General features: G+C 39.5%; 1 protein-coding gene across 3 annotated transcripts in view; it reads left to right on the top strand.

Annotated features, from left to right (window-relative positions):
• Positions 1 to 935: 935 nt before the first annotated feature.
• UBE2F (ubiquitin conjugating enzyme E2 F (putative)) overlaps positions 936 to 14,704 on the top strand; it is a gene marked incomplete at both ends in the record, with an annotated part of 86,309 nt that continues 72,540 nt past the window's right edge. For 2 of the 3 annotated variants that reach the window (XM_082001492.1, XM_082001493.1), the window contains 3 exons: positions 936 to 1,053; positions 10,926 to 10,955; positions 13,561 to 13,626. In XM_082001492.1, the coding sequence (XP_081857618.1) occupies positions 936 to 1,053; positions 10,926 to 10,955; positions 13,561 to 13,626 (214 nt within the window). The remainder of the gene's footprint in view (positions 1,054 to 10,925; positions 10,956 to 13,560; positions 13,627 to 14,704) is intronic. The other variant, XM_082001494.1, reaches the window with a different exon arrangement.

The raw sequence follows: 14,704 nt of genomic DNA on the forward strand, positions 1-14,704 counted from the left end.
ACTAAAGGGTAGACGTTTTTTCTGCCATTTTAGTGGTGTTGGGGTCTAAAGAGTATTGGTCTTGCCAGCATTATGTTGGTTTTGGCCAAACTGTTAAGAAGGAGTTGCCTTCAATGAGGAGTAGTGTCAAAATGTATTAAGCCATGGCAGACTGTATGTTTTGGTTTTATGACTTTGGCATTATGTCCACCTGTTATTGTAATTTATTTATCAGTGCAGTTATCTTCTGTAGTGAAGGACTGACACAGAAAAAAAATCTCTTCATTACAGTTACCAGATCTCTGCGTGTATCCTTCTCCACTGTTCCTTTGCACTGTGAAGAGTTAGTGTTCTGCAGCTGCGTAGATAATTGCTCTATTTGCAGTTTAAATCCGTTTCCTTTCTTGTGTCCTGGTAGCTGACTCAAAGATCACTTCCTAGGGTTAGAGAATTGTTCCAGTAACCCCTCCCCTCCCCATTCCCCCTCCCCGCCCCCCGCAAAGTACCTCATAATATTGTCATGTAAAGTGTGTATGTCTGGCCAGGAATCTAGCAGGAGTATTTTCACAGCGATTCTTTCAAAGGAATGATGTCAAGCAGTGATATACTGCGGTAGATGGTGCAGTGAAATTGAGTTGTAAACAATGATGAAAGTCTGACCTTTCCCCAGCAGAACTGAACTTCCTCTTCGCATAATGTACTGTAACTCTCTCAGTATTCACATCTGAAACAAACTCTCATTCTTCAAGTACTCTAGGCCATCCTCATCTTTAATCGCACTCATGTTGACTGTATACATCATATTCTTTGCTTGTCGGCTAAGAATATGATGATAGTTGTTGAATAAGGAGCTAATTGTAACTTGGTTTTGTACTTCCACCTCCACCCGCGCAGTGCTTTATTTTTGGTAACTGACTTTGTTCTAATATTTCTTTTCTAGATTGAAGACAGCAGTAATGCTAACTCTGGCAAGCAAGTTGAAGAGGGATGATGGTGTCAGAGGACCCCGTGCATCCAACCCAGCTTCTGATTCAACTCGGAGGGTGTCTGTTCGAGATAAATTACTTGTTAAAGGTGAAAGAAACTTATATTTAAGTATTTTGGGATTTACAGTTTTCAGGTGTGTTGCCACTAAACAACATCAAATTGCATATAAAATGATTTCCAGAAGTATTTTTAAAATTGCTTGTGACTTACCTCAGGATTTTTGCTGTAGGGTGTATATGTAGGTGTATGTTACATCTCCAACAGCTCTTTGCCTGTAGGGCACTTGTATACATTGAATAATGAAAAATGTAAAAAGCCTCCTCTTTACTCTGCAGAAAAATTAATCTCTTGTTGGAAACTGTGTCATCAATTAAAACATTATGACAAAAAAATTGTCACATAAGGATCACTAAATATATAGGAGGAGAATATCAATATATAAATATATAGGAGGAGAGACTTGATGGAAAGGTATTTTTTGAGCAAAAACATTTAACTGCCTGTGACAGGAAGGAAAGTCCTAAAAGTAACATCAGTGTCCTAGTGGTCTCTAATGGTATAGATCAGAGGCAATAAGCTTTAAAAAGCTTAAAAAAGCAACGCAAAGATATATTTTTTTTGTAGGTTTGGAGTCACTGGATGTTGAATATGAAGTAATAAATAAAAAACAACACCCTAATCTTTATAGCACCCTATGGTCTGTTCTAGAAAAGCTACTGTAGTTTGTTACTAGCTGGTTGTCCATTGGTGGAAAAAAAACCCAAACAAACCAGCAACTTTGTGGCAGCTCTGGGTAAATGAGGTAGTTTGTGAGACAAAAATTAAGCTATTTTATAGTAAAATTGGGGACAGCCCTTACCTGCTTTTCAGTTTTTCTGTAGCACAGATAATACTGTATTTGAAAATCCACAGGTGCTGGCACTTTGCAGTTACTGCACACTTAAACCCTGGTTTACTCCCTCTGGTAATAGTTGAGTGTTTTAAGGCTTGAGCTGTGCAGCTTGATCTAGTGGCAAAGAATACGTTGTTTAGGTTGACGTTTCTGCTAAAAATTATCAATAGCAAATATACTATTGTTCATGTGTAAGCTGTCATGGTTAGGATTCATGCCAGTCAAATGAAATGCTCATGTTTCCTGGTCTTATTTCAGAATAACTTGAGACTGACACTGATATATTTGCCCGAACTATATTGCCTAACTATAGCGTTACATATGGCTTTTTCTAACTAGGGTAGATTCTGCCCTATAACTGTAGACTGGAGCAAGGTTTCATTGCAAATGCTACTGCCTTGGTGCACTGGGATGTGCCTCAAGCAAGCTGTAGGAACGTTATGTTCACAGTTTTCTCTCATGGCATTGTTCTGAGGACAAGAAGTTTTAATTCACTTTAAACCCTGATGTGATAACTCTCACAAAGAGCTTGTTTTAGACTTACAGTCTGGAAATCCTCAGTTAACTCTAATTCTGAGGGAGCAAGATACCAGGCAGGAGGAATAAGCTCTTTAACCAGGCTAAGCTACAAAGCCAAATTACTAAATATATATAATCTGAGATTTTCACTTACCTACAGTTGTAGACTTGAGGGGAAAATAGTGTAACATAAATGTATTTCAACTACAATGCCTGGTATAGTGTGAGGTGCTGTAAGAAATTTTACTGTACCTGTAGTAAGAGCAATCATGTTTTTCACTTCTATGACTAAAATCTCATCTACGTCTGCAGGGGAAGAAAAGAATCTAAACTGGAGGAAATTAGTATTGACATTGTAATTGCTATGGTTACCATTAGCAAGCCAGTGCAGACTTAAGTATTGAATGAGTTGATTCCCAAACTGAGAAATGTTAAAAGCAGATCACTGCTGGCATCTTTCTGCCAAGTGTGTTTTGGATTGTGATGTGTGTGAAAATTGTATCACAGGGCTCTCCTGAAAGAGTTGTAGGAGCACATTTCAGTCTGGTTAGAATGATTTCTGGACCTAAATGGGACCTGACAGTAGAAGCAGATCACTTCAGTATAACTACACTGAAAGTGAGAGAAAAATCTAGTAGCTAGTGTGAAAAAGACTTGGCAGGGATATTCTCTTTTAAGCTACTCTTTAAGCTAAACACAGACCGTTCAATTACAAAACTTTCTAGAACTTACTCCAGCTCTTTAAGATAGGTCAGCTGCAGCAGCATCTACAATGTTGAGAGCCTGAGTGAAGACGGACTTCTGATGGGGACGGTGTTTTTAAATCACATGTAGATCTGCAGGAATGAGTTTGATAGGGAGTGCAAAGCTGCCTGCTAAAGGTGTGCATACAGCAAGGATGCTGTTGCATCTGGACCAGCGCCGGTGCTTTTTTACTGCTTGATTTTATGGGGCTGTAATAGACTGGTGTGTGCTCAACTTGCACGCTGTTGCATTAGATTGTAAAACAAAGTTGGTGGGAGCCTGTAAGAGTTGTTGCAAGTAGAAGTTGTTGCTGATGTTTGTTTAGGCTGAAGTTATCAAAGAAACAGATGACAGTTGCAATGGGTAAAAGGCTCAATCAGGTGAATCCCCTGGCAACTGTGAATTAAAAAATAATCTGTTCTACCAAAAAAAAAAAAAAAAGAAATGCTGACTGTCAATACAGGAGGAAGAGGAGATGAGAAAAGGCCCGGCATGTTCTGTCCTTGTTTGCCCCAGCAGCTGTGCTGAGGTTAGTGCTGGTTTGGTTGTACCTCTTAATGGTGTTAGTACTGGTGATTTTATTATACCATATAAAGCCTCTGCATTGAAAGAACAAGGGGCTGTGGTCACGTACATTGGAAAACTTGGTGATAGCTATGCTCTTTCCATAGCACATATGGATCCTTTTTGGCCTCAAATAAGTCTATAGCTTCTGAGTCAATAGGAGAACAGAGGGCAACTGGTCTGTGCAGCGTCCTCTACAGCAGCTTACACATATGATGGGCTGTCCTGGAATCTTAAGCTGAGGGTGTGTGGTTTTTTTGTGGTTTTTTTTTTTTTTTTTTTTTTTTTGCACAGTACCTGAAATCCTGCCTGGCCCTGGGAGCTGGTGATAACATATGAACCAAGGTCAGATAGTTGTTCGCCAGCTTGAGCGATGATGTGCTGGAAAGATAACTCTCCTATTGCTGATCCACAGTAAATTGGTGATAGTCTAATAAATTCTGCAGACAGATGTCTGCCAGTTTTACTAGAGGTATCATCCAGACACAGACAGTGTCTGTTTTTTATCTGGAGGTAAATTAAAGACAGCCTTGTTTGTGTTGATAGAGAGTCCAGTCCAGGAAGGCATTATAGGATCTCTTTGAAGGATGTGTTGTCACGCTGATAACCCTGCAGTCCTCAAATGTATTGTGTACGCTGACTGCTAAATAGACCAATGCTGTTTTGATTGTGGGGTAGATGGCTATGACCCCAGCTGCTGGTAAGTGTAGGCAATGCTTACAAACTTTTAAAAATTTGGCGTAGACCAACTACCTATGTCTGCTAACTGATATTGCCTTAAAGTAGAAAAAATAAGTGATAGTTTAGGTGTGATGTTACCTATTTGCATCATATGGATGAGAAGAAAATTCACAATTGGCATTTGAAATACTTGTACTAAAACTGGGAGTATGTGGGCTATCAGCAGAGTGTTGTCAGGTGCTGCCCTTGGATTTAGTGATGGGTGCAAGTTAAACAGGCTTTTTTTTTTCTTCCCCACTTCTGTGAAAAAGCTACTCTTAAAATACTAGTGCCCTTTGTCAGTTTTTTCTAATCTGGTCCTTTGATTGCTTACATGTCCAGTATTTTCAGATGTTCAAATACCAGTCATGGCTCAGGAGACTGTTTTGTTGGATTATTTCATGGACATATTATGAAAGGAAAAAAATCTCTATCCCTAAAGCTTTATGTAGGGAAGTAATTCTGAGACAACTGGATGTTCTATTCCAGCTGTTCTTCCTCTGGGGTGTTAGTCATGGTTGCTAAAGACGATTTGGTAGCAGCCTGTCCCCTGCTGATTAGCTCAGCAACTAATGGAACACATTTGTGAGGTTAGCAGGGCATATGTGTCTGCGGTGAGGAAACACAGTTGTGGTTCTGATCTGAAACCCTGGGAAGTTGCAGGAAAACATCCACCACTTCGAAATCACTGAGGGCAGAAGTGTCTGAGGGTGTGGGAGGGTAAGAACTAGTAATTTGTGCTGACAGTTCTTGGAGAGGTGCTTTCTGGCCAAGGAGGAGTGGACTGGAGAGAGACCAAGCAGTGACTAACATGTTTCAAGACAAATCAAACGGAGGAAATGTGAACTAGAGAAGATAGAAAGCAAATACTGATGTGGAGAGGGGGAGCAGACAGAAATGGTGCTTGAGGGAGGCTCTGATAAAGCACAACTTTGTTAAAAGTTCAATGCGACTTTTTCTTGCATCTCTATAGGCTCAGTTGGAGAGCGAGGCCCTAATTCTGTAGACCTAGTACTCGAGTCAAAATAGAGCAAGTGGTACACTTGCTTTAGCAGCTTTCAATTTGTTCTGTGCTGCAGAGGCAATTTTTGATGTTGAATTTATCTCTCAGGGGGAACTTTGTTACATTAGGAACAGGGGCCGCATGACTGCTGCTGCAGGATGTTCTGAGCCGTGCAGTGCTGAGCTTGAAAGGCAGATCCTTTCTGAAAATTTGAAGGGAGCTGAGGACAAGTCAAAGTACTATTAAGTTTAATATTGTATAATGAATGTGACTAGTAATTACAGATAAAGAACATGCCAGAATATCAGTAGTATCAGTGATGTATACGCTTATTGATCAGAAAGGTTATCCCTTGAAATGCTTTTTTCATAGCAATTTTATATTACCAGTGCTGCCTAGTTTGGTTGTAAGTGACAGCTTGAAATACCTTAGTATCTAAGAAAAAGAGTTAGCATGGTTTATTCCTCAGCTGTCTTCAACATTTGTGGGTTTTACAACCAAATTGATGTAACTGGGAAATGTTTCAGGTGTGCATTTGTGGGAAACAGATACCCAAAATGAGCTAAATGTGCACTGTAAGTAAAAATTCAGAGAATTCATGTGTTTGCTTTCTTCAAACCTTCAGATATGGTAATATCCCTCCTCACAATAGCAGGTGAGGAAAATTGAGAGGGGGAAAAAATTTTTTTTTTTTTTGAGAATTAATAAAAATCTTCCTTCATTAACTCTTGAAATTACTTGGGGCATTGTTTTGAAAATGCTGCATTAACTTCTGCACATTGCACAACTTGTATCACAAAAGCTTTTTCTTTTCAGTGATTCTTCTTAGTTCCCCTTCTCCCAAAAGATGACAATGGAAATCTGCTTAATGAAATCTGCTTTGATAACTAATTTATAGTTCTCAAAGAGGAAACTAGTAGTTTACACTAAAATGCTTGCAGCCTAACTAGTAGATATTGTAAAGCCAAAAAGACACAAAAAACCCTGAAGCTAATTTGAAAAATTATTCAGAAAAATAATTCTGAAAAAAATACGTGAAAAATTATTACTGAGGCTTTTTCTCAGATTTCACTGACAAAGGGAGGCCTGGTTCAATGTATTCCTTCACTTATGACTCTGATTTTCAGCATACCTGAAGTATGAATTGATTAATTGTAGCATTAGGTATTTCCAACCACAGTGTCTTTTTCTAGTTTTTGATGCCAGGATAATAAGTTTTGTAATAGTGTATAGAAGCGGAAGCATGTGATTTGATAGTATCTTCTTTAAAATAAACATTTGGAAGTGGAAGGAAAGTATACATCTCTTACTCTATCAAAAAACTGGCAGTATTTAGGCAGCTTGTTTGACTTCTAATACCAGTATGTACGGTTGAACAGTTCAGAGGGGCTAAGTAGGGAAAGCTAGAAAGGTAGATGGATACAATTAGGAGGCAAACAGCATTATACTGCTAGAATTAATACTTAGAAAATAGAGTTTTTGTTAGGGTGTCAAGGTATTTACCTTAATCTCTAGCAGTCTTAAAGATGCACGTTCAGTGGGGGACCTAAACAGGAGAGGGAGGCTTTTTGGGCAAAACCAGAGAGAAGTAGGTACTGCTGTGGATGAGAATGTTCATTTCAGTTGAGGAGATAATGCTTTCATTTTGTGTACATAAGAACAAACTCCAGTGGGAAGCATATGGTCTGACTCTTTGTGGCAAGGCTAGTAAACAGAGTACTTCTATATTTTTGACTTGTTGAGTTGGGGTGAGGGAAGGGGAGGAAGCAGAACGTGATTATAGTCTGTGCGTTACTGAATATAACATTCACGTGGGTCTCTCATAAACCATATGCCTGTACACACGTCAGGAGTGTGTGTTCCTATTTCTGTCGTGAGCATTGTCATGGGTAGGGAAAGTTATTGTTTGTGAAATCATTTATAAATAGCTCTGGTTGCTTCTGTTAGGCTTAGCTTTCCCCTGTTTTGTGAAGTTCCTAAGCTGCTTCTGAGACATCATCAGTTTGCATTCAACTCCTTCAAAGTCTGTGGTAGGTTTAAGTTTACCCTTTGCCTTTTTCCTCTTTTTATGGTTTAAAATAGCATTTGGAACTGTTCAAGCAAATGCATACTGGGTCAAGAGCAGTATTCGGCAAATATGCCTGCTACTTGGATGTGCTCCTGCACCAGATAAGCAGGGTTTCAGGAACACCAGACTGGTGGTTCTGGGCTGACTGCACCCAAATTCGTTCCCTGCAGAAGCTCTGGCATGTGTCTGCACTTACACTATGGCCTTTTGGACCTACCTGGGAGGGCTTATCAGCATGTGCGCATGGCCTTGCAGTGCTCCTGTCTTAGCTGCTGCTTGTCAGTCAGCCCTCTTGACTGCAGGAGGAATTGCGATGGTCTGCAGTGTTTCTGCATCTCTGCTAGGGCAGTGTTGAGCAGGTATTGATGAGAACTGGTTTCCCATGGAAGTTCTGGGGTGCTTCCACAGAATATTTCCTGACACTTGGGTTATCCAATGGTTTGTCTCTGCATCGTAAGGAATGGAGAAGTGCCTGGCTGTGAGTTGAGACACAGGTACTGGTTATCCACAAAATGTTATCAAAAGCAGTCAAATTAGATTTTCTTTATTTTTCAGCTGTAGTTAAAGTTATTTTTTCAAAGAGGAGGTCAGAAAGGTTGTGAGATTAAGTTTGTTCTTTAATTTAGTGAGGCTTTTGGAACTCTTGGAAGTTCAGTGCATTGGAGCTCTAATTGTTGCTTCTAAGCTCTGCTTATTTACAAAGCTGTTGAACCATGCCAATAAGTTGGCAGACTGCACAGGGGGCATTTTCTTCCAGAGAATATTCTTGTCAGTGATATTGCTTTATGTAGAAAATACATAACTTAAAACATAAGAATCTTAATGGAGCTTGAATGCTGTGGTCAAAATGTTTGCTTTCTGAACAGCAAAATAGAAAAATTATTTCAATGTCAAGACTGTCACTACCAAAGAGTCATAGAATTTGGAAAACTCACAAACACTGTAGCTTTGGCCCATTAAATGTGCTAGTTATTGTTAATCACCAATGTTTTATGGCACAGTTGACCGTAACATCTGTTTCCTTACTTGATGTTACTTTAAAAGTTTAGAGTATGGAAGCAGGTCTTTACCTGCTCTCTTACCTTTATGAAGTTGTTTTGTTCTTAGTTTCAGTGGTTTGTTGCAGAGTTGATTAGAAAACTTAGTTTTGGGGAACTTGCCTTTGTTCACAAAGCTTTTGTGTGGATTAGTTACCATAGCCTTCTCACGTCTTTGCACACCTTCAAAGAAAGAGCATGCTGTTCCGTACTCATGGGTGTGAGCACCTTCATTTTCATGTTTTCACATGAAAACTCGCTCATTCTTGTGCCAAGGCAAAGGGAAACACAGAAGTGCGAATGCAATACAGGAAATGTTTCACACTTCAAAGGAGCTATGGTGATCAGTAAACTCTCTACTGAACCTTGCAGGAGGAAGAAGAGAGGCTGCACCTCAGAAGAGCTGCTGCAGCCCAGCCATTGCTGGGTTTGAACATGCTTTGTCCTTCGGTGCCTTCGTTTTCTCTGCTGCCCTTCTCTCAGAATTGAAGCAAAGGGCGAGCAGGATTCATTAAGCTGAACAGCACACAAGCACAGAAAGCAGTAAGGAAAGCAGTCAACACCTTAAAATAAGAGCCAAGTCCTAAACTCTATTGTCTAGTGAAGATTGATAGTGCCTCCCTCTATGAAAGGCTAGTGAGTTTGAAGAGAAGGGGATGGAGGAATACTCTTTATGATGGGTTTGTATAGCTGCAGCCTTCAGGAGTTGGTTATGTCTTGTCTGTCTTTTTTTTTTACTAGAAAGAGAAAATAAAAAACAAGTTCTTGATTATAGCTGAAATTATGTTTTAAAGACAGTACCCTCTGAAAACTTCTAACAAAAGTATTCCCCCAGTGTAGTGTGTCTTTCAGTGCACAACTTTGGGTAAACCAGCTGTGGCTACTTGAGTGCTGCAGAGAGTGCAGTTGTGACCTTTTTACCTAAAAGTGTGAAACACAGTGCTGTTCTGTTTTGGTGGGGTTTTCTCTCGTGGTATAGTAGGCTGCAGATGCAGGGATACCAGGGCTGTGCCAAGCAAGTGAGAGGTGGGGGGGTCAAATAAGCATCATGCTTGTTGCAGACACCAGCCAGGTTTGGATGCAAGAAAAGTTCTGGGGAATTAGTGATCTCTTGGTTGTGATGAGGTCAGTTTTCTTTCTGTGCCAAGAAATCACTCCCCGTATCTTAAACCGCATCACAATTTTCTTTAGACATAAATTTTTGAGAGTTGATGTTGAAATCTTACACATTGTTGTTAGCCCAAATAAATGGACTGTGTCTGTGCAGGCCAGAAAGCAAAGTGGAAAAAAAGACTACAGGAAGTGCAAAAATGTAGTTGATTAGGTTTCCTAGAGCTTTAGAAGTAAAAGGAGGTGATACCTTGATGCATCTCATTCATACTTCTGTGAAATACAGGTAGTTGAAAGCAAGGCTTCGATAAAATACGCAAAAGAGGGAGGAAGTAGTGAGGCAGAGAAAGGGCTTGGGGGTAAACTTCCCTTCCTAGGAGCTGTGCAGCTGCATCTGTTTACTTTCTTTGTGAAGTTTTATGCATGGGAAATACAAATAAAAGAAAATTTTAATTGAACAGGAGTGCGTATCTATAGCAAACGATGCTACCAGGGGAAATATCCAACAGGAACAAAAAATCTTAACAGTGAGTTTGTTCAACAGCGCAGAGGTTTCGGAGGACTTGTGCAATGGATGCAGTTGTGTTTATCAGCGACTGGTGCATGTTGCTGCGCCGGGTGCTTGAAGTGAAGGTTTGTCTTTCTCTGTTCTTTCGGTGCTCCTAATGCTGGTTTCTGCAGGCAGGACCACATCTGGTATGACAGTGCCCTTGGACTAGGGTTTTGGTAGCTTTTTCCAAGGGTGCAGTACATGGTTTTGTGCTTGGAGGCAAAAAAAGCCTCCAAAGCAGTGTGTAACCTGAGGCAGTCTGGAGCTGGTGGTGGAAGAGCATTAGCAGTTAGATGCTGGAGAGTGGTGATGCTTATGTAAACCTCCTGTGCTTGTTTTTATTATTGGACCGGCATCCTGATTCTTGAGGTTTTTCTGCTCTTGTTTTGCAGGCTGTGGAGTTACAGCTTTCCATATTTTAGTGCCTTGTGTAGACAAGTTTGGAGGTTTGGATAATGCCACCTTGTGAAATGCCAGTGCTCTGTATTAGGAGCCCTGGTGCTTCAATCTCAGCAGGACTGAACCTCCCAATCACACTAAAGATATGTTTGTATTGTCTGTAGGGCAGCTGAGTGTTTTTAATAATGAATTGTGTGTCTTAAAGAGAAATTTCAAGGTAAACCTCTAGTGCAGCTTAATATTTTAAAGTGAAATTTGATTTACAGAGTGGTTAAAATTAGATCTGCCAATTTGGACTTCAGGAGTGGCTTTATGCTTGCATAAATAACAGTTTGTTTTTTTTCTTTCAACAGAGGTTGCAGAACTTGAAGCTAATTTACCTTGTAAGTATAGCATTTAATGGCATGCATTTTAAAGGGAAAAGGACCACTGAACTGAATGTTGTGAGTGAAGCATGAATGCTAATAATATTTGTTAACTCTAGGGAAAGCTGTGCAAAACTCTGAGACCCAGTCTTGAACAGCTTTTCTTTGATGCTCCCTCTTAAGAGGTTGTGGAGAAGTGGATCCCTTATTATTGGAAGCAATATTGATCATTTGGCTCTAGAATTTGATTTGTGGTAGAGTGGGAACTTCTCTCATAAAACACCCAAAAGGTACCTGGAACTATAAATGGCATTTACTGCCTCACTACTGTTTTTCCTCCATTCTGTCATTTTCAAAATGGGAGATGCTGTTTTAGGGGCAGAGCAAATAGCTCTGTTCTCAGGAAACATAGTAAGTCAGCCTACTGCGTTTTTGCTTCACATCCAAGCTGTAACCTGATGTGTTTAATAGTGAAAAATAGTTTCATGAAAAATAGTTTTTTTAAAAAGTGATCCATTTTCTTTAAAAAAAAAAAACCCAAAACCCAACAAACCCCAAAAGGCAACATAATGTGGTTTTAGCCCTGGAATCTTTCTTATGTATGTTACGCTGAAAGCTGAAAATATTAATGGCCACTTTTAAAATAGGCTTTTAAGAGCACAGGATAAATGGCTTGTTGCTTCTAAAGCTGAGGATAGATAGCTAAAAATCAAATACATGTTTTCTGCTCCTTAGCTTTAGAAAGCCTAGTTCTGCAATGGACAGCAAAACACAAAGCCCTTTATAAAAAGGGGACTACAGTTCCTACTGCTCTGTATTTGTTGCTATAAGGGTGGGTGTTGACAGTGAAGCTGAGTTGTTGCTGAGCTCCCTTTTCCTTCAAGTATTGACCAGAACAGCATAATTCTGCCATGAGTTCTTGGAATACAGGCAAGCACAAGAAGTTATTGCCTCATAAGCTCAGAGGTGCCTTCAGAGCCCATTGCTCATTCTGCATAACTTCCTGTGTCCTGTGGTGCATGTTCCTGTTTCAGAGTAGTCAAAGATGTTTCCCCTGCAGGGAAAGAGGCATGAGCTCTTGCAGCAGCCTGAGAGTGTACGTGCAGGCTATTACTGTGCTGTGCATTCACACTGTCTTGCCCATATGCTTATCTTACAAAAAACAGCAGTGAATACTCTCTCTGATTACGCTGGCAGGTAGCTTGTGGTGTTTCTAGCCTTTCCCCATCTAAGGGAAGCTTTGACCATATTTTTTTTTCTCAGCAGGTTAAACTTCCGAGTGTTGCTTCTGATGAACATCTTCTATTTGCTAATGTTTCTAAATCCTGATCCATGCTCAGATCTCAAAAATCAGGCTTTTCAGTGTACAGAGTACCTGATGGGAGGAATTACAAGGGATAACAAATACAGAACAGAAGCAGCAAAAAGGAAGGGCTGGAAGAGATGTTATTTAACTCTTCCTTTCTGTATGCTCTTCTTTCTTAAAGGCAATTAAAGATTTCCCATAGGGTAGTTTTAACTTTTGTTAAACTTTTTTTGTGTAGACTCTTCTATAGGATAATGAACGCCTGAGAAATGTGTATCAGGGTTTGTAGTTACTACAATGCAAATGTATTACTAGGGTTTGTGTAGAGTTCTAGTTATTTTTTTCAGGCAAATAGCGTCTATGTCTCTTGATACAATTTAGCTCCTTGACTACAGGAGAAGAACAGACAGCTTGATGGATTAAGAAGCTAAAGGCTGCATGATATGGATAATAATGTATCCATGCATATATTCATCTTCTAGTGCCAGCTTGACAGCTTGTCTCTGCCATAGTCAAGAAAGGCCAGTTTTGTGCATGGGAAGGCAACTTAGTTTGTGTCATCAAATGTGAACAATGGGCTGTTATGCTGTGAACGTGCATCTGTTGTACTGAAACCACTGACGAGTTTCAGATTGATGTTTAATCTTTTTTTTTTTTTAAACTGTTCTTCATTCTCACTATTCTCCTTAAATTCATCTAGTCTGAGAATAAAAACCTAGTGTTTGGTTTGTAATGATGCTCCATAACCTTTGCTGTTAATGTGTGTAATTGGTTACGCAGAGGAAACTCATTCAATATGACAGCTGAACGGCAACTTCACTGGCTTTTGGATGACGTTTTCAGTAAAGCTTGTGTCTCATGTCTTACAGGGATAAATAGTCCTTTGTTAGCATAGGGCTGTGGTGGCAAGACTTCTTGTAGACTGCGGTGTATAATCAAATGTTAAGATACACACCTCACTATTAAAGAACTTTTAAGGAAGACATGCTCATTGTGTATGCTGTCATCTTAACATGTGGCTAGTATATATACAGAAGGCCAATTCCTTTGGCATTTTAAGGTCTTTGAGACAGTGTGATTTACTGAAAAGAAATAACCTTCTTCCTCACAGCTCAAAGAAGTGAGTTCTGTTACTGCAGGTGACCTGTGACTGTATAATGGAAGAGGTGCTTAGAGACAAAGTGGAGGAGGAAGTCACTTGACTGGAAGGCAGGGATTAATCAGGGAGTGAATTCGGAGAGTATGAAAGATGATGTATGTGCTATCCCAACAGTGGAAAAACAATTGTCTGCTGTAAATTATTCTTTTGCTTCACAGGTACGTGTAAAGTGAATTTTCCTGACCCAAACAAGCTTCATTACTTTCAGCTAACCGTAACCCCAGGTAATTTTTTTAAACATGTTACTTTTGTTTCTGTGTGTGTTGACGTTTAGGAAATGTAATTCCAAGAGTTTGCTCAAGAATGCAATAAACTTTCTAGTCAAAGAAATAAACCTCTAGGCAAGGCTGGCTGTAATACAGTGATTATTTCATAAAGTTAATGGAGAAACTGGGCTGGATTTTGATATAAAAATGGCATCAAAATTGAGCAGGTTTAGGAAATACTCAGGTCTTTGGTCACTCTGAAAGCATTTTTTTTTTTCTCTCTCAGCCAATTTTAAATCACCTGATTTTATTTGCTAGCGAAATTATTGTATTACAGCCCTGTTATGTTGCAGATTTATTCTTTTCTACTGATTGCATGATTCTGCAGAGTTGAAAAGGTAGATGACACAAAACACTGCTGGAAAACTTCAAGTCTATGCACATCTGAAGATCCTTAACAAGTAGGAGTCTCTTAGTATTTGAATATTCAAGCATGTGGAAATTAGATCTTTTATTATTAATACAACTTAAGTATACTGTGGAGCTTCTGCTGGCATGCTGTTCAATAAAAACAAAACCCCAGGACTACATTTTGGGAATTTATCATTTCCATGTTTCTTAATAGCCATCTGAAATTACAGAGTTTGCTCACATGGCTGTCCATTTTAGAATAAAAAGTTGTGTTTGTGTTTTATGGATGAATTTGCATGGCAGATTATTTAAACTTCACATGGACGACTTATTTTTGCTGTGCGTTACCTTTAAGACTGTGCAGTTACTTAAATGAGAAAATTGATGTGTTCAGTACGCTGAATTTTTTGAGTTAGATGTGCTGGGATCAGTATCTCCCTGCCAATTAATACCTGTAGATGCACATTTTCTGTATATGCTTATTGACAGCAGAATTCGGATTCGGATGTACCGTGGCAGTCATTGTGTGGTCTTACCTGTAGAAATAATGATTTACACTTAACAGGGTGATAGGGATTTTCCTGATACTCTGGTATCCTGAAGTCAGATGGGCGCTAGATGTCACTGTTACTGCTCATTAGCCAAAATCAACTCACATTTCCTCGGCAATGGAAATCTTGGGTGG

Source organism: Phaethon aethereus, assembly GCF_964289735.1.
Source record: "Phaethon aethereus genome assembly, chromosome: 6".
In the NCBI taxonomy this organism is placed as follows: Eukaryota; Metazoa; Chordata; class Aves; order Phaethontiformes; family Phaethontidae; genus Phaethon; species Phaethon aethereus.